Source organism: Heloderma suspectum, chromosome 1 (assembly GCF_057233095.1).
Source record: "Heloderma suspectum isolate Gila_16-S chromosome 1, 16-S_ref, whole genome shotgun sequence".
NCBI classification, from domain to species: Eukaryota; Metazoa; Chordata; class Lepidosauria; order Squamata; family Helodermatidae; genus Heloderma; species Heloderma suspectum.
Window position 1 is genome coordinate 175,652,485 of NC_139458.1, and position 22,985 is coordinate 175,675,469.

Consider the following 22,985-nt stretch of genomic DNA (forward strand, 5'->3'; position numbering starts at 1 on the left):
GTCATATTCAATTTACAAATAAAACTTTTTCTTATAAACTGCCTATCTTCACAAAAATAATACTTGTTCAGTAAAATGACAAATGGAAGAGGGAGGTATGTACGTACAATAAACTAAATATTTTTAGTTTACTGTAAGGTGAAAATATATGTAGTAAAATAGTGTCACTTCTGTGTGGTTTCAGGATATGAGTATTAATTATTCCTTTTCTCTGAAATATTACAGGAGTTGTCAAAGTGGATTATGGAGATGTAACAGTCAGGAAAGCACTAAGAGACACCCTAAAATGTAAACCATTTTCATGGTACCTAGAAAATGTCTATCCAGATTCCCAGATTCCACGAAGATATTTCTCCCTTGGAGAGGTATGAATTATTTAGTTTGTATAAGAACATGTTTCTGAAAATGAGGAAAGTCTCAATTGAGCTAGGGCCTTTTAACTGTCCTCTGTGAAGTCCTTCACATTTTAGGATACATTTTTGTAACTTTTTAAAGTGAGAGTGCAGAACCTCAGGCCTGGGGGCCAAATCTGGCCTGCCTGAGGTCCCGATCTGGCTCTCCAGCATTCTATAGATGGCCCTTTCCCTCAACTACCGATAGTTTTGTGGGTTCTCAGCTTTTGTGCAGTTTTCCCCCATTTTAATATGTTGAAATGCCTCTGGCAGGGGACGCTTTAAGCTAAAACATGCTGGTATTTCTGGCCCTGTACATTTTGCCTTTGGTCCATTTTGCATTCAGCCCTGCCCACCACTGGAATGCAGCCTCCAAAAGCCTCTCCAAAGTAGACTTCAGCTCTTGGGCTGAAAGAAGTTCTGCACCCCTGTTTTAAAGATAGATCTACAAATGTGCTCAGGTTTTATTTTCATGAGGTTTACTTTTCATGAGGCCTATATTTTGTATCAGCACAAACAGTCATTCTTTTAAAATCAACAGCATATAAGGTCTTACATTTTTCAATTTGTGCTTCCAGAAATGGTGCCAGATAGGGCAAATTCCCAAATACTTGCACTAAAGAGAAGAACATAAGTTAACTACATCCTTCACATATCCAGTAGCGATGGGTGAGCTCCCCTGGGCCTACTTTAGAGTCTGCCTAATTCAGAGAATTTTATTTTGGCCCAATAAAATAAAACCGTTCAGGCTGAATGGAATTGTTTACTCTCAGAGCCCAATAACATTGGGTCCTATCATCCCATCCTGTACCACCCTTCATTGCCAACCTCTTCCCCAAATCTACCAAGGAATGCTCTCACAGACATGCCCAAGATTGTCCATTAACACCAGGAAATATGGGGAATATAGTTCCCACTGCTTCCTTGCATCCATGGAAGTGGTGGAATGCTCCCATTCATTTTCACAGGAGCATGCAGGCCTGAAGCTTGTGGCCTCTGCACAATATTCCTTCCGCCTGAGGGTAAGTTTGGGAAAGTGGGGAAGGAGCTGGGAGTCCTGGGGCCATCTAAATGGAAACACTTCGCAACCCGATTCTGTTTTAAACTGTGTTTTCTGGAAATTGGATTTGCTCCTTTCATGGCACACACAGCCAATTACAGCAGGATATCCTCCCCCGCCCCCCCAAGATCCGCTTTGGCATGGCAGACAGGTGGCGCCTCGCGGCATCAACAAGCTTCCCCCAAAAGCCCAAACAAACCATAGGCTCCCCCCCCTCGGCTCTCTCAGCCCTGCTCTTAAGTGCAGTGAAAGCCAATGCCCAGATCAAGAGACAGGAGTGTGTGTACGCGCATGCGCGCACCTGCACGCACTTTCCTCTCTCCAGCAGCCTCGAGCAGCTTGCTCAGCAGGACCAACCCAGCCAAGGGGACCAAGACACAATGGAGGATCTGCAGCGCCCTTTTCTCCTGCCTTTGCAGCACCCCAGGATCCACAGAGACCTTCCCTGGAGGGAGGAGGAGGATTCAGCAGCCTCCAGCCCAGCCCTTTTCTTTTTATTCCCCCCTCACCTCCACACTTCTGTAGCAGAAAAGGGGTGGAACCTCAGTGGAAATCAATGGGAGTTATTTCTGAGTTGATATGTTTATCAGGATGTTCTCAGAGAAGAAGTGGAGATTTCAAAGGAACAACAGTCATCCCAAAGCGCAGGCTCTTTTGGGGGAAAACAAAGCACCTTTTAAACTCCTTCACCTTGTAGCAATGCTTTGCACCACCTGATAAGCACAGATTCAGAAAAATAGCCTTCCCCACCCCTCTCTCTCAGTATTGAGTAAGTGCAATGCAAGTCAATGAGAATTACTTCTAAGTAGACATGTTTCACCCCACGGCTGTGAATGAATGAGGCGGGGGGGAAACAAAATGAGGCAAGACCCAAACACATCCCTAGGCACACCCACCATACTGAGCCAAATTTATTTCGGGGAATTGGAGCACACTCTGCATGAACTGCATTGAAGCCGCAGGAAGAAGAAAATCCGGGGCAAAACGCCATTATGAAAATGTGTATTTTCAGGCAGGAAACCACGCTGTTGTTGCGAAGTGGCAGCTGCATCATGTTTCCCTTACAAGGCTGAGATGCAGCAGCACCGGAGTAAATAGCTCCTGTAGATGGACCCCTGGTGGCTGGTAGAAAGCGTTGGAAGCACAGAACTGAACCCTTCTAAATTTGGCTCAAACTGTTGAAATCTTATTTCGAGCCCCCCAACCCAACCCATACACGCAAGCACTTTAGAGCAATCAATATTATCAGATAATTTGTTATAGTAACATTTGGCCATCTTTCATCTTGTTTAATTCTTAATCCCTGTAGATATTTTTGTTTGAAAGATCTGGCAGTGATGCATTTAAAAATGTAGGCTTGCATTTACCTTACAAATCGCATTAATCTCTACTTTTAGAATTATAAATTACAATACCATATTAAGTCCACTGAAAGATTTGTCAGTCAAGCCAGGTTTTAAGAAAGGAATCTAATAATATTTCAAGACCAATTTTTTTAAAGAACAGGTTTAATAAGCATGAAATAATAGGGTTTTGCCACATAATTGACAAACGGGCAAACCAAGGGAAGTGAAGTTATGAAACAGTAATTAAAAACACCTTATTTTTACCAATAAGGACTAGGTTTCTATGGTAACAGGAGGAGAATTTCAAGCAGCATCTATAAAATAAGTCTTGCTTGTCAGTTTCAGTTGCTAGCTGTCCGCTCAGACTATAGGGGCATTTCCCCTTCCCTTCCGAAAATACAGCTGTAGGGTATAACAGTATAGATACTCCTATTAGGACCAACTCAAAATTGCAAAGAAAGTGAGCAATCTTTGTAATAGAGGAAGGCTTACATAGAGACATGCACAACACAATCCTATACGTATCTCCTCAGAAGTAAGTCTTATTGGGCTCAATAGGTTTTACTTCCAGCCAATGGGGTTTGCAGGTGGGTATAAAATTGCAGCTGCAGTGTACTTTTGGGGGGCCCAATTTATTTGAAGGACTGCCTTTACCCATACCAGCCCATTCTCACTCTGAGGTCATCAACAGAGGCTCTTCTCATTTGCCTGACAACAAGGGCAATTAGGTTGGCAAGTTCAAGGGAGAGGGCCTTTATGGTAGTTGCCCAGCACCGCTGGTATGAGCCTACATCAACAGTTTGTCAGATCCCTTTTTTTCCAGGTCTTGAGGAAGCTCTGGAGACCCACTTGTTCTCATTGGCTTTTTCTTAATTGTATTTTTTGAGCAGCTGTTTTTATTTGTAATTGCAGTTTTAATGGATTTTTACAGTTTCGTATTTTATTATGTGTCTCCTGACAGGTTCCCTCTAAGGAAGCCCAATGAAAAGCTAACTGTAGCTGACAGGCATAGCAATAAAGACTAATATAACGCAGTCCCAGGCCACATTCTGTCAAATGCATGCTTTGGCATGTTTGTCCAACTTTTCCATTATATAACCAAATTATCCCATTCTTTATGTTTCACAGATAGAATGTATATTGGCATAAATTAGAACAGGAACATTATGCAGCTTTATTATAGCTACTTTCCTATCCATGAAATCTCGTTCACTGTGTCTTAACCTTCTTCAGTTTCTCTTTCCAGTTTCTATTGAATAGATTATCCAGATTCCACATTATGTTTATCCCAAACATTTCACTGCATAATCTTTGAAATCTGCTTCTATTAAGGCTTCAATCCTACACTTACCTGGAAATGAAGTCCCATTGAAATCACTGGGGTTTACATCTGAGTAAATAGATATAAGATTGTAAGGCTAAAGTGGAATCCTATGTGATTGACACTCTTTGGGCAAAGGGCTCTGACATCGGAGCCCCCCACCAATCCAAAGCCTTGCCAGCAAGAGCCAGGCAGAGCAGAAGGACAATGGAAGTATTTTTGCCTCCTGCTCTTCCTTTTTTGTTAACTTGAGCTAGACGGGTCTCTCAGGTGTGGGTGGAAACAGTGATAGAGTCTCTTCTCTTCCCTCCCTGCACATCGTCATGCCCCCTTTCTTCCCTCTCTGTCCCTCTTCTGAGGTTAAAACAGCGACCTCAGAAGAGCAGCTTGCCGCCGTGGAGCTTTCCTCGGATTTCCCATCCCCTCCATGCCATAGCTGTGCTTAATAGCCTTGCGGGATGAAATTCTCCATATTCTGTCATCCCTGGGATGCTCTCCCAGGGACCATAGGATTGCTATCTTAGTCTCTTACTAATTGATTTTCCTCTCTCATGTTCAAATTTAGTCATTCAGACTTCACCTGGTTTACTTAATACCAAAATAATTCTCTGTGCTCCTTAATCCGCCCCAACAACATTTACGTGATTGTATGAATTGGACAAAGTGCTACATTGCTTACCATCAGTTTTGAGTTATCTTAATTTACTATCCTGAATTCCAGTTTGATTACTTACTATTATTGTTGAAAGTTCAATAGCTTCGATAAATAACAGGGACAAAGGGGAAATCCCTTTCTGTTTTCTCTGTAGAATCCACTGTCCAGACATACATTTGTCCTGCTTCTCCGGGAGACTCATAAACCAATATGAGACCTGTGCTGGTGCAGCTTCTCAAGCAGGGGTGGGAAACCTGTGACCCTCCAGATGTTGTTAAGTACAATGTCTGCCATCCCTGACCATTGGCCATGCTGGCTGGGGCTGATGGAAGCTGGAATCCAATATTTTGAGGGCCACAGGCTCCCACTGCTGTTCCAAAGAAATAGCCAGGAGAAAAATCAAGTAATACAAACTTTGAATATACATCTCTTATCAACTAATACAGAGAGCACCAGTTGTAAACAAAACAAAACCCAAAAATGCTGAACCTCACACAAGTGGAACACATGAATGTAAATTATATAATATAATATAAGAGGACAAAAACAGTGTGCATACAAAAAGGACCACAAGAGTAACAGCACAATACAAGGAACGGTGCTGCAATCTGATGGACCTAATAGTCATAGTAAACTCGCTGCCATGGCCGAGATAAAGATGTGGTAGTGAGATAATCTCTATTACCAACTGAAATGTTGTTTATCCATTGGAAGACCTCACATCACATCCTATTATCACCCAGTTCTTCCAAAGAATGCTGACTAAAAAACAAAAATAACTTAACACTATATGAGATTAAACACAAATATGTAGCAGTTAGAGAAATGTAAACAACTATTCAAACCTCATTTCCCCAACTCAACCAAGATAAAGAAGCTTCTATGGCAGTGAGGCACCCCATACATGTGCCTAAACTATGACTATTAGGTCTATCAGATTGCAACACCGTTATGTATTGATGTGCAACCTTAAATGGGCATAATTATATTATTTACAGTGCACAGGACACTGATATGAATATGTGATGTCTTCATTTTCAGCCTGTATGATTTTTACTTCTGAGGAAGCCTGCTTAGTGAAACAGGAGTACATCCGGATTCCTGTAAAAATCAGAAGGCCACAACCTCTACAGCACAGTTTTCCCAGTTGTAATTAATTACTGTTTGTCCTTGGAGCATTTAGCCAGTTTCATCTACATTTTTTATAATTTTGATCCTTGTATTGTGCTGTTACTGTTGTGGTCCTTTTTGTATACACACTGTTTTTGTCCCATTATATTATATATATATTACATTCGTGCGTTCCACTTTGTGCAGTTTAGCATTTTTGGGTTTTGTTATATACATCTCTTATCACCATAATCAGCTACCCAATCCTTTTAGGTGCTGATATGAGGGACTGATTGAAACTGTGATTTTCTGCATGCAAAGCATATGCTCTGCCATTGAGCTAAGGTCACTCATATCTTATTTTTATATTCATACTTATTTTGCTGGTTGTCTAGTACTTTGACAGCATATACAGACAAGGTTCCCCTTCCAATATCATGACTCTAGAAGGTGTTAATATTTTCTCCAAAAATCTGAAGCATGCTTAGGGTTGGAACCAACTCTCATGTGAGAAGTCTGTATGTGGAATGAGACGTCCGCTCATGGAGCGGGACCTCCCTGTCTGCTCCTCCTTTATGCAGCCCCCTCTCATGCCCCAGATGTGCTCTTTAAGGTCCTCCAAATTTAGGAATGGGGGATTGGTGGGAAGGGATAATGCAGTCCCTTCCAATGGTGGAACCACACCATTGGATACAACCTATTACTTTTTAATTAAAGGAAAAGTAGATGATGATGTTGCATCAGCATCACGTGTTGAAAAAACAGTTACTTTTCTCTTACCATATGCAGTAGGAATGCCACACTGCAAACATTTTTTTTTACCAAAGCCTCAGCCAGGCACTTTAAAATGTATGCAGTCAGGACATCAGTGAGAGAATAATGACTATCATAACTTACATATATCTTAAAAGCAAGACTTGAAATAAGTTAGGCTGAGTTTATTGTTTTGTCACTGCCCAGATTTTCAGGAAAATTATAGTATGGTTATCTCTCATTTAGTCTGTTGCATATCTGTTTGCCATTTTTGAAATAAACATTTTAAAGCAAGATCTCTAAAACCATGAAATTGTATGGAAATAAGTCCTTAACTAGTTTAATGCAGCTTGTCCAATGTTTACTTAATAAGCAAATCATGATGAAGAAGTAAAGATTTTCTATGAAATTATTTTTTTTCCTTTTTAGATTCTTTTTCTTCTCTGTTGATAAAGTTAATAATATTACAGCCAATCCTGTAAGCTGCAGTGGCTTGTAAGACTGGAAGCATAGTTACCAGTGCTGATTCAAGGTTCATCCTGCTTATGTTGGGGCAAGAACTGTACCTCCAACTCAAGCACTATTGCTCTTGACAACTATCCAATAATAGGCCTTTGCAAGGTGGGTGGGAGGAAACATGACCATCTGGAGATGTGGGGTTGGCATGAGACTTTCACATTCTGTACCATTGGAGCAACAACCTGAAGCCTGGATCAGTAATAGAGAGATCTGCATTACTGTTAACCAGTGATTATGGGACTTCACGCTAAGTGGGCCAAAGCAGGATATTTGTGACCATCTTGATAAGTAATGCATGCAGCACAAGCTCCTGTTTTATAAAACCAGCCTGTAGTGTCACTCTATCTATCTATCTATCTATCTATCTATCTATCTATCTATCTATCTATCTAAAATATTGTAGACCAGCTTTTAGGGTAAAAACGCTCCCAAGTTCACTTCCAACATATAAATATACAATATAATGATACATTTCAAAAGCCATAAAACCATAATACAAACATTAATAAGTAATAAAACCAGCAATAATACTAACATAAAAACACCTAGGCCAGTAACACTAAAAGCTAATACATAATTTCAGTTAAAACCACATCACATATCCAGCAATGCAATACAATCTTTTTAGGGGGAAGCAGTAGAAAACAAAGGAGTCTTTAGGGCTCTTTAAAAGGTCTGTAGTGAAGGGGCCTGACGTATCACAATTTGCATTCTATAAACATGGGGCTACTGCCGAAAATGTCCTCTCCCTCGTACCTACCTGCCTAGTTCTTAAAAGTGAGCTTAAGAACATAAGAGTCATGCTGGATCTAGTCCAGCATTCTGTTCACACAGTAGCCAATCAGCTGTCGACTGGACCCAGAAGCAGGACATGAGTGCAACAACACCCTCCCACCCATGTTCCACAGCAACTGGTGTACATAGCCTCACTGCCTCTGGTTCTGGAGATAGCATATAGCCATCACGACTAATAGCCATTGATGGCCTTCTCCAGGATTTTGTCTAACCCCCATTTAAAGCCATCCATATTGGTGGCCATCACCACATCTTGTGGTAGTGAGTTCCATAGTTTAACTGTGTGCTGTGTGACAAAGTACTTCCTTTTATCTGTCCTGAATCTCACGCCAGTCAGCTTCATGGGATGACCCCACGTTCTAATATTATATGAGAGGGAGGGCTGCAGATCTCAAAGTGTGGACAGGCTAATATACAGTCAGGGCCAGAAATATTGGAACAAGGATAACTGTTTTGGCAGTTGGCCTCTGTACACCACCACATTGAAGTTGAAAGGAAACACCCAGATGGGAGCGAAGTCAGGACTTTCAGCTGTAATTCAAGGGGTTTGACAAAAGTGGGGCACTAACCATTCAGGAAGGCCAGCCAGTGGCATACACACACACACCCATCGTTGGTGGCTCATAAGTAATGGAAGGAATGGCTGACAAGCAGCTGCATGGCCAGGTGTGGCCTGTTTCCTGGGTACCCCATGACCAATCAAGCAGATAAAAGGCCTGGAGGTGGTTCTGAGTGTTACATTTGCATTTGGTAGCTGTTCACTGGAACTCCCAACATGAGGTCCAAAGAGGTGTCCATGCGAGTGAAGGAGGCCATCATTAGGCTGAGGAAACAAAATAAACCCATCAGAGAGAGAGCAAAAATGGTGGGAGTGGCCAACACAACAGTTTGGAACATCCCGAAAAAGAAGGAATTAACTGGCAAGCTCAGCAACAGCAAAAGGCCTGGCAGACCACAGAAGACAACTAAAGTGGATGACCGCAGAATTCTGCTCATGGTGAAGAGGAACCCTTTGTCAGGAGCCCCCTGGCGGCCTCTTTCAGTCTACTCCAATAGCTAACTCAAAGACACAGACAAAATGATTCTTTTCAAGGCTTTTAGTCCTTTTACAACTTAATGACTCAAATGCTAATCACCAGCAACTAAGCACGGAACAGCAGAGTAGCCTATGCTTCAGGTTAGGCAGTTGGTCCCCATTTCAAGGAGAATTACAGGAAGACCCTGAACTTATGGACTAGGGAGAGTTCCCCCCTCTTTCCCTTGGGTCCTCGGGACGCGACCATTGCTTGTGCGCCAAACGAGAGCTACGCCTCCTTTCCACACCCTTCAGCAGTCGTCGCTGTCGGCGTCGAGCGTCCAGCAAGCCCCCCCTCCAGCTGATAAAAGCAGCAGGATGAATTCTGAAGTGTATGGGGCTATACTTTCTGCTCAGTTTCAGCCGAATGCTGCCAAACTGATAGGACGCCGCTTCATATTACAGATGGATAGTGAACCAAAACATACAGCAAAAGCTACCCAAGAGTTTCTCAAGGCAAAGAAGTGGGATGTTCTTCAATGGCCAAGTTAGTCACCTGATCTCCACCCAATAGAGTATGCTTTTCACTTACTGAAGACGAGACTGAAGGCAGAAAGACCCATAAACAAGCAGCAGCTGAAGGCAGCCTGGCAAAGCATCTTGAGGGAGGAAACTCAGCATTTGGTCATGTCCATGGGTTCCAGACTTCAGGCAGTCATTGACTGCCTGGGATTTTCATCCAGGTAGTAAAGGTGATCCTTAAGTTTGAAATGATGTTGGTTTGTTCCATTGCTTATGAGCCACCAACGATGGGTTTGTGTGTATGCCACTGGCTGTCCTTCCTGAATGGTTAGTGCCCCACTTTTGTCACACCCCTTGAATTACAGCTGAAAGTCCTGACTTCGCTCCCATCTGGATGTGTTTCCTTTCAACTTCAGTGTGGTGGTGTGCAGAGGCCAACTGCCAAAAGAATTATAATTGTTCCAATATTTCTGGCCCTGACTGTATGTGAAGGCAGACCTTTAGGTAACTAAGTCCCAAATCAATTAATTTGGGCCAATACTGTCACTTTAAATTGGGCCCAGAAACACAGTGGTGAGAGAACCATTTTGTATTTGTAGTAGAATCATAGAACAGAATCATAGAATAGTAGGGTTGGAAGGGGCCTACAAGGCCATCGAGTCCAACCCCCTGCTCAATGCAGGAGGTAGTACTTGCTTCTTATGAAGCTTTTCTTCAATGATAATGATTGGAAGGTCTCACATCTCTCAAGATACGGCAAGTCAAATAGATATATAGGTCATAGTCTCTCTTTTTATTTTCATCTACACTGATGTCTGGTAGCTACAAGCTCATCTCCCTAGAGCAAATGTGATTCCATTTTGTACTTGTTTTGACCTGCATCTTAAATAGCTCCGGCAATATTTAATAGATTTATCAATTAGAGTCATCATTTTGATTTACTAAAAAGGTGTCCCTGATTAATTGGAAATAAAGGCCAGCATCCAACTGTGACTGACCGTGTGCAGCCAGTTCCACCAATTCTGTTGCGCCAGCAGCCACCACCACGTGCACAATGGCGATTTGGGGCTTCCAGTGAACAACCCCAAACAAGCGGCAATGCTTATTTCTGGAAGGGGGCAGGTCGGTGGAGCTTGCATAAGGCAGCTCCACCAAACTTCCCCATTACAGAAACAAATATCTCCACTTGTTTGGGGGCTTGCACACAGAAGTGCTAATTTGCAGTGGCGTATGCGGCGGCGGCGGAGGGGGGCCTTGCACAGTGGAATTGGCAGGGCTGGCCATGCACAGAACAGAAGTACCAATGGGTCCCATGCATGGAAAGGCAAGATTGGATACTGCCCCAGGCTTTTAATTTAAAAAGAAAATTACTCATACTTACAAATACTTCAGATAGAAAAGGTAATCTTCAGAGGCATCTTTCCTCTGCATGAGAGAAGGGAGGAATGCCTTTTCTAACAAATTCTACTGTAACAAATTCATGCATTATCTTAAAACAAAGTGTACTTCTTATTCCTTTAGAACTATTTTCCCATTGAAGCTAATGGGGCTTACTTCTGAACAGACATGTATAGGATTACACTGTAAAACTCACATAGTGAATTACAATCCTAAATACACTTACTAGAGAGCAAATCCCATTATAGAAGGTTTCTATAACCTGGTGACATTCCTAATCTTAAATAATTTCACAACTGTTGCATTCTTGTCCGTATTTTTAGTGCTGTGTTGCTTTCCATTTTTAATTGTTTTATTAAATCTGTAAACAATTTTTACTTGGTTGTGTTTTTTTGCCCCAGATCAGAAATGTTGAGACGAACCAATGCTTAGATAACATGGGACGCAAGGAAAATGAAAAAGTGGGCATATTCAACTGCCACGGCATGGGAGGAAACCAGGTAAAAATGAAACCTGTCTTCAAAATGATCTTCAAAATATTCTTAAGGCTCAGCACATGTAACCAAATCTGAAACCAAACTAGTGCTTATTAAGTAAGAAGATAGCTTTATCTTAATATGTTGAAATTCATGCCAGTGTTGCCTCTTGAATGCTTCTGGGCCAGGGTGGGATAGAAGTTTGCTGCCCATGCATTAGGATGTTTTCCTTCAAAATGGTAGTGGGATCTGCAAGGAGTTTCTAACATAATAAAAACATGAATTTTGAAAAAAAAAGATTGAATGGAATGTCTAGTCCAACTACTCCTGAGATTCCACCACATTCCTTGGAAGCATGTTCCATTGCTGCTGAATTATAATCAGATTGCAAAATAAATAGATTATAATTCAGCAGCAATGGAAAATGCTTCCAAGGAAGGTTGTGTGGAAGCTCAGGAGAGCTTTAAGTAGTTGGACTAGACATTGCATTTGATCTTTTTCAGAATTCATGATTTTATAGTATCATTCTGCCTTCACTAAAAACAGGGAGCAAGTATTTTTTATCTGTTTCCTGATACTAGATTTGGACGGACTTTCCATATTCCATTCTGTAAGCCTTCTATACATTGACAGTTCCTAGTGTTCTGCTCTGCCTGTTTCTAATTCTTTGTTGATAATTTCTATAATTTCAGAATTGGTACATGAGTGGCTTGCTGTTACTGCAGCTTTTTATTTCTTCCATTCATTATTTTCACCCTTTCTTCAGAAGGTCATGAACAAGCACCAGCAGAACAAGAAAGAGTATATATGCCTTTTTAACAAGCAACCTGTTAGACTGAAATTGACTAGATTTTGCAACTGATTAGAACTGCAATGCTATGCACTTACTTTGGGCTTAGTTGCTTGCATGTAGAAGGATTATTATTGGCTTGATTCTTATTTATCTGCAGGCAGAAAGGAAGACAATAAACCAACCTATCTGAGGGTGCAATCCTGTGGAGATAGTTGTCAGCCTCTGAACTCAAAGGCTGAAAACTATCCAGTGCAGGGCAGCCAGAGCATGTAGGTGCAGCTTCCACAGTCTCCTCCCTGCCACCAGGACTTCCCCCTTTTCCCCATCTCTGTGCTGCTTCCAAGCACAGAGACATAGCCGGCATGGAGAGAGCTGCGCCAGCTACAAGAGGGAGGGGAGTGTGGTTTCTGGGAACCGGGGTCGGAGCCCTGGCTCCAACCTCAGTTCCCAGAAACCAAAAACTCCTTTGGCCCTCTAGACGGTGTCTAATGGCCATGGGATTGCTCCCTTAGTCAATTTCAGCTGAATATCATCCAGTTTCAGGCATTTCAATTGTTGTTGTGCATGTATGTACATCAGCGCTGGCCTGTTTTAGATTTTAAAAAAAGAAACAGAAGTGAAACATACAAGGTTTCCTCTCCACTCCTACCTCACTTTGTCAGTGTAACCAGAAGGGCAGTGATCATTCCCAGCTAGCCAAGAAGAAAGAGTTATTTTTGCTGTTCAAAAGGGCATGTGTTTACCAAAGCAGGTGTGCAGGGTACTAATTTTAAAAAACAGTCTATGCAGCAAGATTTCAGAAAAAGCACTTCTAACACAAGTCTTCTCAGAAGATTACATGCAAGATTTCAAGGACAATAAAGGGGCTTTTAAAAATAATCAAACCATGTGTGCATGGCAGCCAGCAAATGAATCTGTGCCACTTTGTAACCAGGACAAGGTATATTAGAACCTCTTAGCAGTCTTTTTAGTGTTTTAAAGCTGCCAACGTGTTCTGCTTTCTAGCTCCTTTGGGAAGGGACACTAAATTGACCCAATTCTTTCATCATTTCCTCAAGTAACTTGCCACCATGAATATTTCTCATACTTAAAGTCACCCCCCTGAACTTTTTCCTTTCAACAATGTCTTATCATTAGAGTGGCTGTGGTGGTAGTTCCCAGAGGTCTTGTGGACAATAGGATCTGTACCTTGCAGTAACTTATTGCTCTGTTTGTTTTTATTGAATGACAGTGAGCATATACCATTGTGCCTGCGTAGCCACTCTACTGAAGAACTCTTTTCTCTCAAGATTTTCTGTGTACCAAAGAATGTGAAAAATCAAGTCTGTGCCTGCAGATTGGGCTCAGTAGGCCATGTGCAATACACAATAGAGCCCTGTTTCCCCTCTTACCCATTTATGTATGTACATAGGCACATCATGCAGACAGTGCAGTGAGACACTGGGCATGCCTCCATCTGTGTTTCACAGATTGTCAGGCATCTTTTATTCCATTGCCTGTTCATTGACGGAATTGGATTTTGTAAGGGAAGTATGAGGATTTTGTTCCACTGGTGCAAGTGTGCATTAGTGCTAATGCACATTAGGGCAAGTATGAATTTGCACAAATCCCTCCAAAGTAAAAATAAATAAATTAAAAAACCGCCCACAAGTCTGCAGAATCTGTGCAACTTGGAAAAAGCCAGTCTGCTCCGGAATCTTCAGGTCGGACTCATGGAAATCAAACTCACTTGAAACCATCGCGGATTTCTCTGACATCCCTACCTCCTATATCTTTATCCTTATCCTGCTTTTTTGCTTGATGTAAGTTACTTGTGTTTGGACCTTTTCATATGTTTCTAATATCTTGTTTAAGGACACAAAAGCAAGAAAAGGACTGAAGAATTTCCTCAGGCCTGCACAAATATTGACTCTCCTAATTGAAAACAGCCCACCAATAGCTCACTGAAATGCTTGTTGCTGTTTTCTGCATTTGTTGTTGTTGTTTATTCGGTCTGTCACTTCCGACTCTTCATGACTTCATGGACCAGCCCACACCAGAGCTTCCTGTTGGCCATCGCCACCCCCAGCTCCCCCGAGGTCGAGTCTGTCACCTCCAGAATATCATCCATCCATCTTGCCCTTGGTCGGCCCCTCTTCCTTTGGCCTTCCACTTTCCCTAGCATCAGCATCTTCTCCAGGGTATCCTGTCTTCTCATTATGTGGCCAGAGTACTTCAGTTTTGCCTTTAATATCCTTCCCTCAAGTGAGCAGTCTGGCTTGATTTCCTGGAGTATTGACTGGTTTGATCTTCTTGCAGTCCAAGGCACTCTCAGAATTTTCCTCCAGCACCACAGTTCAAAAGCATCTATCTTGCTTCGCTCAGCCTTCCTTATGGTCCAGCTCTCGCAGCCATAGGTTACTACAGGGAATACTATTGCTTTCACTATGCGGACCTTTGTTGTCAGTGTGATGTCTCTGCTCTTCACTATTTTATCAAGATTTGTCATTGCTGTCCTCCCAAGAAGTAAACGTCTTCTGATTTCCGGGCTGCAGTCAGCATCTGCAGTAATCTTTGTGCCTAGAAAGACAAAGTCTGTCACTGCCTCCACTTCTCCCTCTATCTGCCAGTTATCAGTCAAGCTGGTTGCCATAATCTTGGGTTTTTTGAGGTTTAACTGCTCAAAAAAACTTTTGCACTTTCTTCTTTCACCTTCATCATGAGGTTCCTCAACTCCTCCTCGCTTTCAGCCATCGAAGTGGTATCATCTGCATATCTGAGATTGTTAATGTTTCTTCCAGCGATTTTAACTCCAGCCTTGGCTTCATCAAGCCCAGCACATCGCATGATGTGTTCTGCATACAGGTTGAATAGGTAGGGTGAGAGTATACAGCCCTGCCGTACTCCTTTCCCAATCTTAAACCAGTCCGTTGTTCCGTGGTCTGTTCTTACCGTTGCTACTTGGTCGTTATACAGATTCCTCAGGAGGCAGACAAGACTTGGTATCTCCATACCACCAAGAACTTGCCACAATTTGTTATGATCCACACAGTCAAAGGCTTTAGAATAGTCAATAAAACAGAAGTAGATGTTTTTCTGAAACTCCCTGGCTTTCTCCATTATCTAGCAGATATTGGCCATTTGGTCTCTAGTTCCTCTGCCTTTTCTAAACCCAGCTTGTACATCTGGCAATTCTTGTTCCATGAATTGCTGGAGTCTACCTTGCAAGATCTTGAGCATTACCTTACTGGCATGTGAAATAAGTGCCACTGTTCGATAGTTTGAACATTCTTTGGTGCTTCCCTTTTTTGGTATGGGGATATAAATTGATTTTTTCCAATCTGTTGGCCATTCTTGTGTTTTCCAAATTTGCTGGGATATGGCATGCATCACCTTGACAGCATCATCTTGCAAGATTTTAAACAGTTCAGCTGGGATACCGACGTGTCCTGCTGCCTTGTTTTTAGCAATGCTTCTTAAGGCCCATTCAACCTCACTCTTCAGGGTGTCTGGCTGTAGCTCACTGACCACACCATCAAATCTATCCCCGATATTATTATCCTTCCTATACAGATCTTCCGTATATTCTTGACACCTTTTCTTGATCTCTTCTGCTTCTGTTAGGCCCTTGCCATCTTTGTTTTTGATCATACCCATGTTTGCCTGGAATTTACCTGCGATGTTTCTAATTTTCTGGAGGAGGTCTCTTGTCCTTCCTATTCTATTATCTTCTTCCGCTTCCGTGCATTGCTTGTTTAAAAATAATTCCTTATCTCTTCTGCCTAACCTCTGGAATTTTGCATTTAATTGGGCATCTCTCCCCCTATCACTGTTGCCTTTTGCTTTCCTTCTTTCTTGGGCTGCTTCCAGTGTCTCAGCAGACAGCCATCTTGCCTTCTCAGTTTTCTTTTTCTTTGAGACATTTTTTGTTACCGCCTCCTGAACAATGTTGCAAACTTCTGTCCATAGTTCTTCTGGGACCCTATCTACTAAATCTAGTCCCTTAAATCTGTTCTTCACCTCCACTGCATATATTCATGAGGAATATTAGTGAGCTCATATCTAACTGATCTGTGGGTCTTCCCTATTCTCTTTAGTCTGATTCTAAATTGTGCAATAAGAAGTTCGTGATCTGAATTACAATCAGCTCCAGGTCTTGTTTTTACCAACTGCATAGATGTCCGCCACCTTTGGCTACAAAGGATGTAGTCCATCTGATTTCAGTGTTGACCATCTGGTGAAGTCCATGTATAAAGTCGTCTCTTAGGTTGTTGGAAGAGAGTGTTTGTTATGCACAGTGAGTTGTCTTGGCAAAATTCTATCAGCCTATGTCCTGCTTCATTTTGTTCTCCCAGACCATGCTTGCCTGTAATTCCAGGTGTCGTTTGACCACCCACCTTAGCATTCCAGTCTCCTGTAATGAAAATAACATTTTTTTTGGCATACTATCCAGTAGGTGCTGCAGATCCTCATAGAACTGATCTACTTCTGCTTCTTCAGCATCTGTGGTTGGGGCGTATATTTGGATCACTGTGATGTTAAATGGCTTACCCTGAATTCGAATTGAGGTCATTCTGTCATTTTTTTGGATTGTATCCAAGCACTGCTTTAGCCACTTTATTATTAATTATGAAGGCTACTCCATTTCTTCTGTGGTCCTCTTGTCCATAGTAGTAGATCTGGTGGTCATTTGATGTGAAGTGGCCCATTCCAGTCCATTTCAGTTCACTGACACCCAAAATGTCTATATTTAATCTTGACATCTCCCCAGTAACCACATCCAATTTGCCCTGGCTCATAGATCTTACATTCCAGGTTCCTATGGTGTGTTGATCTTTAGAACATCGGATTCATCATTCACCACCAGCACCATCGGCTGCTAGCCATCCTTTCGGCTTTGAGCTAGCTGCATCTACAACATCAACATCTGGGGCTAGTTGAACTTATCCTCTGTTCCTCCCCAGTAGCATTTTGACCATCTTCCGACCTGGGAGTCCCATCTTCTGATGGTATACCAACATATCTCTGGTTGTACTGATCCATTTAGTTTTCATGGCAAGAATACTGGGGTGGGTTCCGTTTCCTTCCCCAGGGATCGTATTTAGTCTGACCTCTCTGCCATGACCTTCCTGTCTTGGGTGTCCCTTCACGGTTTAGCTCATGACGTCATTGAGGTGCTCAAGCTCCAGCATCACGACAAGGTAACGATCTCCTTTGCTGAAGGTTTTCTGCATGGGATTGTAAAATAACAGAGGTTATCAAGTATATGGCAATCCACAGAACATGGCTGGTGGGCTGCATCAAGTTGTGCAGGCCTAGTCTAGCTGTAGTTGGAATAGACTTTGTTTCATGTTGATTTTCAAATTTCATGAGGTTTAGTAGTATGTTAAAATTCATTTATGATAAGATGCTGAGCTAAAAGTTCTCTAAAGAGAACTTTTGGCCAAATTGGGGAAGTGGGTTCAGTGGGGCAAAACTGCCTTACCTGTTCTGCTTCTCAGGGGTGGAAAATTTCAGTGGGAGGTAATACTCACTAACATTTCTGCACTCTTCCTTCACCATGGTGCCAACCATTTTTATTTCCCAATTATGTCATTGTGGAAGCTACTATCCCCCCCCCCCGCCCTCCATGCTACATGACCGTATTACATGTTCCAAGGCATTACTGGAAAATAAAAGTGGCAACTGCCAGGCTGAGGAGCCAGCAGGAGCGCTGGTGAGTTTCATACCCCTGTCCTCAAAATTCACCCTCTGAAAATAGCCAGAATGCCATTTTCAGAATGCCTGCTTTCACAGCCTTGGCCAGAAAGGTGGGAGGGTAATTTTTGTTCAACACTAGATTTGTAGCAGGTTGCTAGAAGACAAAGGCACATTAATGTAGAAAGGGGGAATTAGTCAATTGTGAAATGTTCACAATCAGGGATCATTGCAATATTCTGTATTTTTATACCTGTGAAAATAATTTCCTACTTGAGAATTCTCATTTCATTTCTGCTCAAGGTGTCAAATCCAGTATGATACAGAAAACTCCAAGCTTATATAGAAATTTGCAGAATTGTAAAGAATAAACATGACTATGTTTGTGGCCAAGCAATTTGTTCCCAGGCTCCAGAACCAAGTAAGCAGCACTTGAATGCTGAGTCCTCATACATAACATTTTCCATCTAACAGGTTGCTCTAATCAAATTCTGCAGGAGGGAGAATTTTACCAGATGTGGCTTTTCCTATCAGATGTTCTGCTCTGGTTAGATGAGTCACAGCTGCTAAAATTCTCCCTTCTATTCAAATTGAAAGGTACAGAAGTCCTTTTAGGGTATGGACTTCTGGAGCTTGCTCAGAAATTCATGAATGATGAGACAGGAATTATAGCGTTCTACAGCTTGTGTGCCATGCTGAAATCCGTTGCTTGTCGCTAATGTAAAAATGCATTTTATACACGTGCATTTGGTGTTTAAGCATATGTGAAAATGTTTTGTAAAGAGCTCTAGGGCATTATAACTAAATATTAGAACATGAAGCAAAACATGCTTTAATCTGCTTTTAATCCTTTTTTTCTTCTCTAAAGCATCCTAATTGGTAACTTAGTGTGATTTGCATACATTATCTAATTGGTAATGCAATCAAGTTCCATTTGCATGCCTTACCAAAGGCTGCATTCAACAATTAATTGGCAAAAGGTTGCTTTCAACAATTAAGAGAGAGCATTTTTCCTGTAGCTTTCATTAGAATATTTTAAATCAAGTGAGAGGTGAATTCATGATAATTGGGAGTCTTGTAAATAATTAAAATACCTACCATCTAGGTTGTTTTAATTTGTCTTCAATTTTTTTCTAACCTAGTATCCACCTTTATCCCCAGTTAGTAGTTTGGAATTCATATCTATGTTTTCCCTTTTACCATGTTCATATATCTTGTTCCTTCCTTCTCTCTCCTTCCCTTTACCCTACCTTTCTCCTTTGAAAAAATCAAGAGGAGAAGGTTGTGGTGATGCTGCTAGAGCATCCAAGATACTTTGCTGCCCCAAGTGAAACTTCTCTTTGTTGTTCCTCTCACATTAAACAATTACTGGGTGAATCATAATGGAATCATACAGCTTCAAAAGTATTAACTAGAACTTTTTTAGGAACAAAACTTTTTTTAACATGCAAAATAAATACCACTCCACTTGGTTGCTGACAGCACTCTTACCCCCAGTATCTGCCTCATCACTCTGCCTTATGGTAGGGCTGGTCCTTAGCATTTGAACATAAAACAGCTGGTGCCATGTATAAATGAATCTATACTGTGGCCACATATGTAATACTGGTTGGCACATCTCTGAAAGAATATTATAGTGCAGAAAAGGCAAAGCAAAATAAACAAAGGATTAGGACACCTTTCCTACAAGGAAATATGTGTTTGGAGCTTTTTAGCTTATAAAAAATAAGATTACTAAAAGGGGAAATTATAGAAGTTTTGAAAATTATAAGTGGCAATGTGAAAGTGGAGAAAGAGAGAAAAATCTCCCTCTCTCAGAATATTAGAACTTGGGGTCACCCAAAGAGATTATTGAAAGTAGTTTCAGAACCGACAAAAGGAAATAAAAAGCCACATAGTCTTCAGCCTTTCATTTTAGCTCCATGCAATAGGTTCATAGGAAGTACGTAACATTTTTATCATATGAAAGTGGCTAATACTCGTTCAATACTCAGCTTGATTACTCACGGTGTTTAATAACAAAATCCTAAAGCAAATAGAATTACTATAATGTTGCATCTATGAGATTTGTTTATATCAAACCGAATAAATGTTGCTTTAGAACGCAAGATCAAGTAACGAAGCAGGACATCTCTTAGGATAACCCTGCCCGTTATGCTTATTACCAGGCCATGTTTGAGGACTTGAACTTCAGAGATAGTGAATGCCTCCTTGAAGGGGAAGGTGGTGGTACCTACCTTCTTAAGTAAGCAGTTGTGAGGTCCTTGCTAAAGAAATCAAGCCTAGACCTGTTGAATTGGGACAACCACCATCCACTCTAACCTTCCTTTTGGCAGCAAGGTGATGGAGAGCATTGTAATCTCTCATCTCTAGTTTTAGAAATTCATTATTTGAAGCTGTTCCAGTCCAGATTTCCGTGGCTTTGGGATGGCAACAACCTTGCTCACCTTGATGGATGACTTGAGCAGGGAAGAGGACGTGGGGAGTAGAACCCCCTTGGTTCTACTAGAGCACTCAGTGGCTTTCAATTCCAGCATCCTGAAATTGAAAGCCACTGATTCCAGCATCTAATTCCAGCATTCTGTCATTTTGAACTGCCTGGCTGCATTAGGCCTAGTAGACAGGTTGATACAGTGGCTCTGGTCCTTCCTTGTGGGTTGGTCCCAGAAGGTAGTGCTGGGAAATTCCTGTTTGGCTCGGTGGAGTTCAGCCTTTCCCAATCACTCACATTGACCTTGAAGCATTTTTGGTATTCATCATGGTAACTGTAGTTTCCAGTGGTGGCCTTAAGTATTTTTCATCTTTAACTCCATCCGGTGAAGATGCTGCAACAATTAAAGGATTATATCTGATGTCAGTCACCCAGGTTGTCCTAACTTGCAAGCTAGATTGCTCTCCTAGACTTTCTGTAGGGCTGCCATTGAGGGCTATTCAGATTTTCTTTAAAAGGGCAACCCTTTACACATTTACTCAGAAGTAAGCTCCACTGAGTTCAGTGAGGCTTACTCCCAGGTAATTGCAGTCTTAATAACCTACTAGTTTACTTTTCCATTCAGATGGTCCGTTGGAATGCATTACGTTGCATTTCAGACACAGTTTAAGATACAGGATTTTATGTGTAAAGTATTTAATCAAAAGTAGCTTGTATCTAGTATATGACTTTGAGCTGTTCTACATGAGGCATTTGTCATGCACTTACCATTCCCTACTCATGGTTGTTTACAGGTTCTTTAGACAATGACATGACTAGGGATGTGCAGACTGTGTAAAATCTGCTCCATCTGTGTTTCATGGATTGTCAGGCGCCTTTTGTTCTGTTGTCTACTCACAGATGGATGAGAATTGGGGGTTTTTCGTCATGCGGAAAAATATGCAAATAATTACATAAGAGGTTTCGTAACAATTTACATAATTTACCTTAGTACATAACATTTAGTGCATTGTCCCCCATTCCATTCAATTTTTCCTCCGGAGAAATGTGCTTTTTTTTTCACAAATATGCAAAAAATTTCAGGAAAGTAAAAAAGAACACCCGAAAGTCCATGGATTCCATGTGGCCTGAGGGGGTTGCTCTGCAGCGGATTCCACAGGTCAGATTATTAGAAATCCAAGCTCATTTTAGTCCATCTCAGATTTCTCCAGCATCCATAGACATGACCCTGCAGTTTTGCTTCTGGTGGCTAAGGAGCACTTAGAATCATAGAATAGTAGGGTTGGAAGGGGCCTATACGACCGTCGAGTCCAACCCCCTGCTCAATGCAGGAATCTAAGTCAAAGCATCCCTGACAGATAGCTATCCAGCTTCATCTTGAATGCCTCCAGTGTGGTAATTGGTTCCATTGTCGTATTGCTCTAACAGTCAGGAATTTTTTCCTGATGTTCAGCCAGAATCTGACTTCCTGTAACTTGAACCCATTATTCCGTGTCCTGCACTCTGGGATGATCAAGAAGAGATCCTGGCCTTCCTCTCTGTGACAGCCTTTCAAGTACTTGAAGAGCGCTGTCCTATCTCCCCTCAGTCTTCTGTTCTCAAGGCTAAACATGCCCAGTTCTTCATAGGGCTTTGTTTCCATTCCCCTAATCATCTTTGTTGCCCTCCTCTGAACCCTCTCCAGTTTGTCTGCATCCTTCTTAAAGTGTGGTGCCCAGAACTGGACACAGTACTCCAGATGAGGCCTAACCAGTGCTGAGTAGAGGGGAACTAGTACTTCCCAGGATTTGGAAGCTATGCTTCTATGAATGCAGCCCAAATGAGCATTTGCCTTTTTTTGCAGCCACATCACATTGTTGGCTCGTATTCAGCTTGTGATCTACGACTGTTCCAAGATCCTTCTCACTTGTAGTGTTGCTGAGCCACGTATCCCCCATCTTGTAACTGTGCATTTGGTTTCTTTCTCCTAGGTGCAGAACTTGGCATTTATCCCTATTAAATTGCATTCTGTTGTCTTCTGCCCTGCACTCCAGCCTATCCAGATCACTTTGAATGTTGTTTCTGTCTTCCAAGGTATTAGCTATCCCGCCCAATTTTGTGTCATCTGCAAATTTGATCAGCATTCCCTGCACCTCCTCCTCCAAGTCATTAATAAAAATGTTGAAGAGCACTAGGCCCAGGACTGAGCCCTGCGGTACCCCGCTCGTTACCTCTCCCCAGTTTGAGAAGGTCCTATTGATAAGCACTCTTTGAGTCCGGTCCTGTAGCCAACTGTGGATCCACCTGATAGTTGTTTCGTTTAACCCACTTTTAGCTAGTTTGCTCGTCAGGATATCATGGGGCGCTTTGTCAAAAGCTTTGCTGAAGTTGAGGTATATTATATCCACAGCATTCCCACAGTCCACAAGGGAGGTTACCTGATCAAAAAATGAGATCAGATTCATCTGGCAGGATTTGTTCTTGACAAATCCGTGTTGGCTTTGAGTAATCACTGCATTGTTGTCAAGGTGCTTACAGATGGATTGCTTTATCATCTGCTCCAGAATTTTCCCAGGGATTGATGTCAGACTGACTGGTCTGTAGTTCCCAGGTTCCTCCTTTTTGCCCTTTTTGAAGATAGGGACAACATTAGCCCTCCTCCAGTCATCTGGCACTTCACCCCGTCCTCCATGATTTCTCAAAAAGAATAGAAAGTGGTTCTGAGAGTTCTTCTGCCAGTTCCT

General features: G+C 41.9%; 1 protein-coding gene across 3 annotated transcripts in view; it reads left to right on the top strand.

The window, feature by feature from the left end:
• Positions 1–22,985, top strand: part of GALNT13 (polypeptide N-acetylgalactosaminyltransferase 13) — a 328,615-nt gene that overhangs the window by 263,858 nt on the left and 41,772 nt on the right. For all 3 annotated transcript variants that reach the window (XM_084810981.1, XM_084810998.1, XM_084810989.1), the window contains 2 exons: positions 226–365; positions 11,288–11,386. In XM_084810981.1, the coding sequence (XP_084667107.1) occupies positions 226–365; positions 11,288–11,386 (239 nt within the window). The remainder of the gene's footprint in view (positions 1–225; positions 366–11,287; positions 11,387–22,985) is intronic.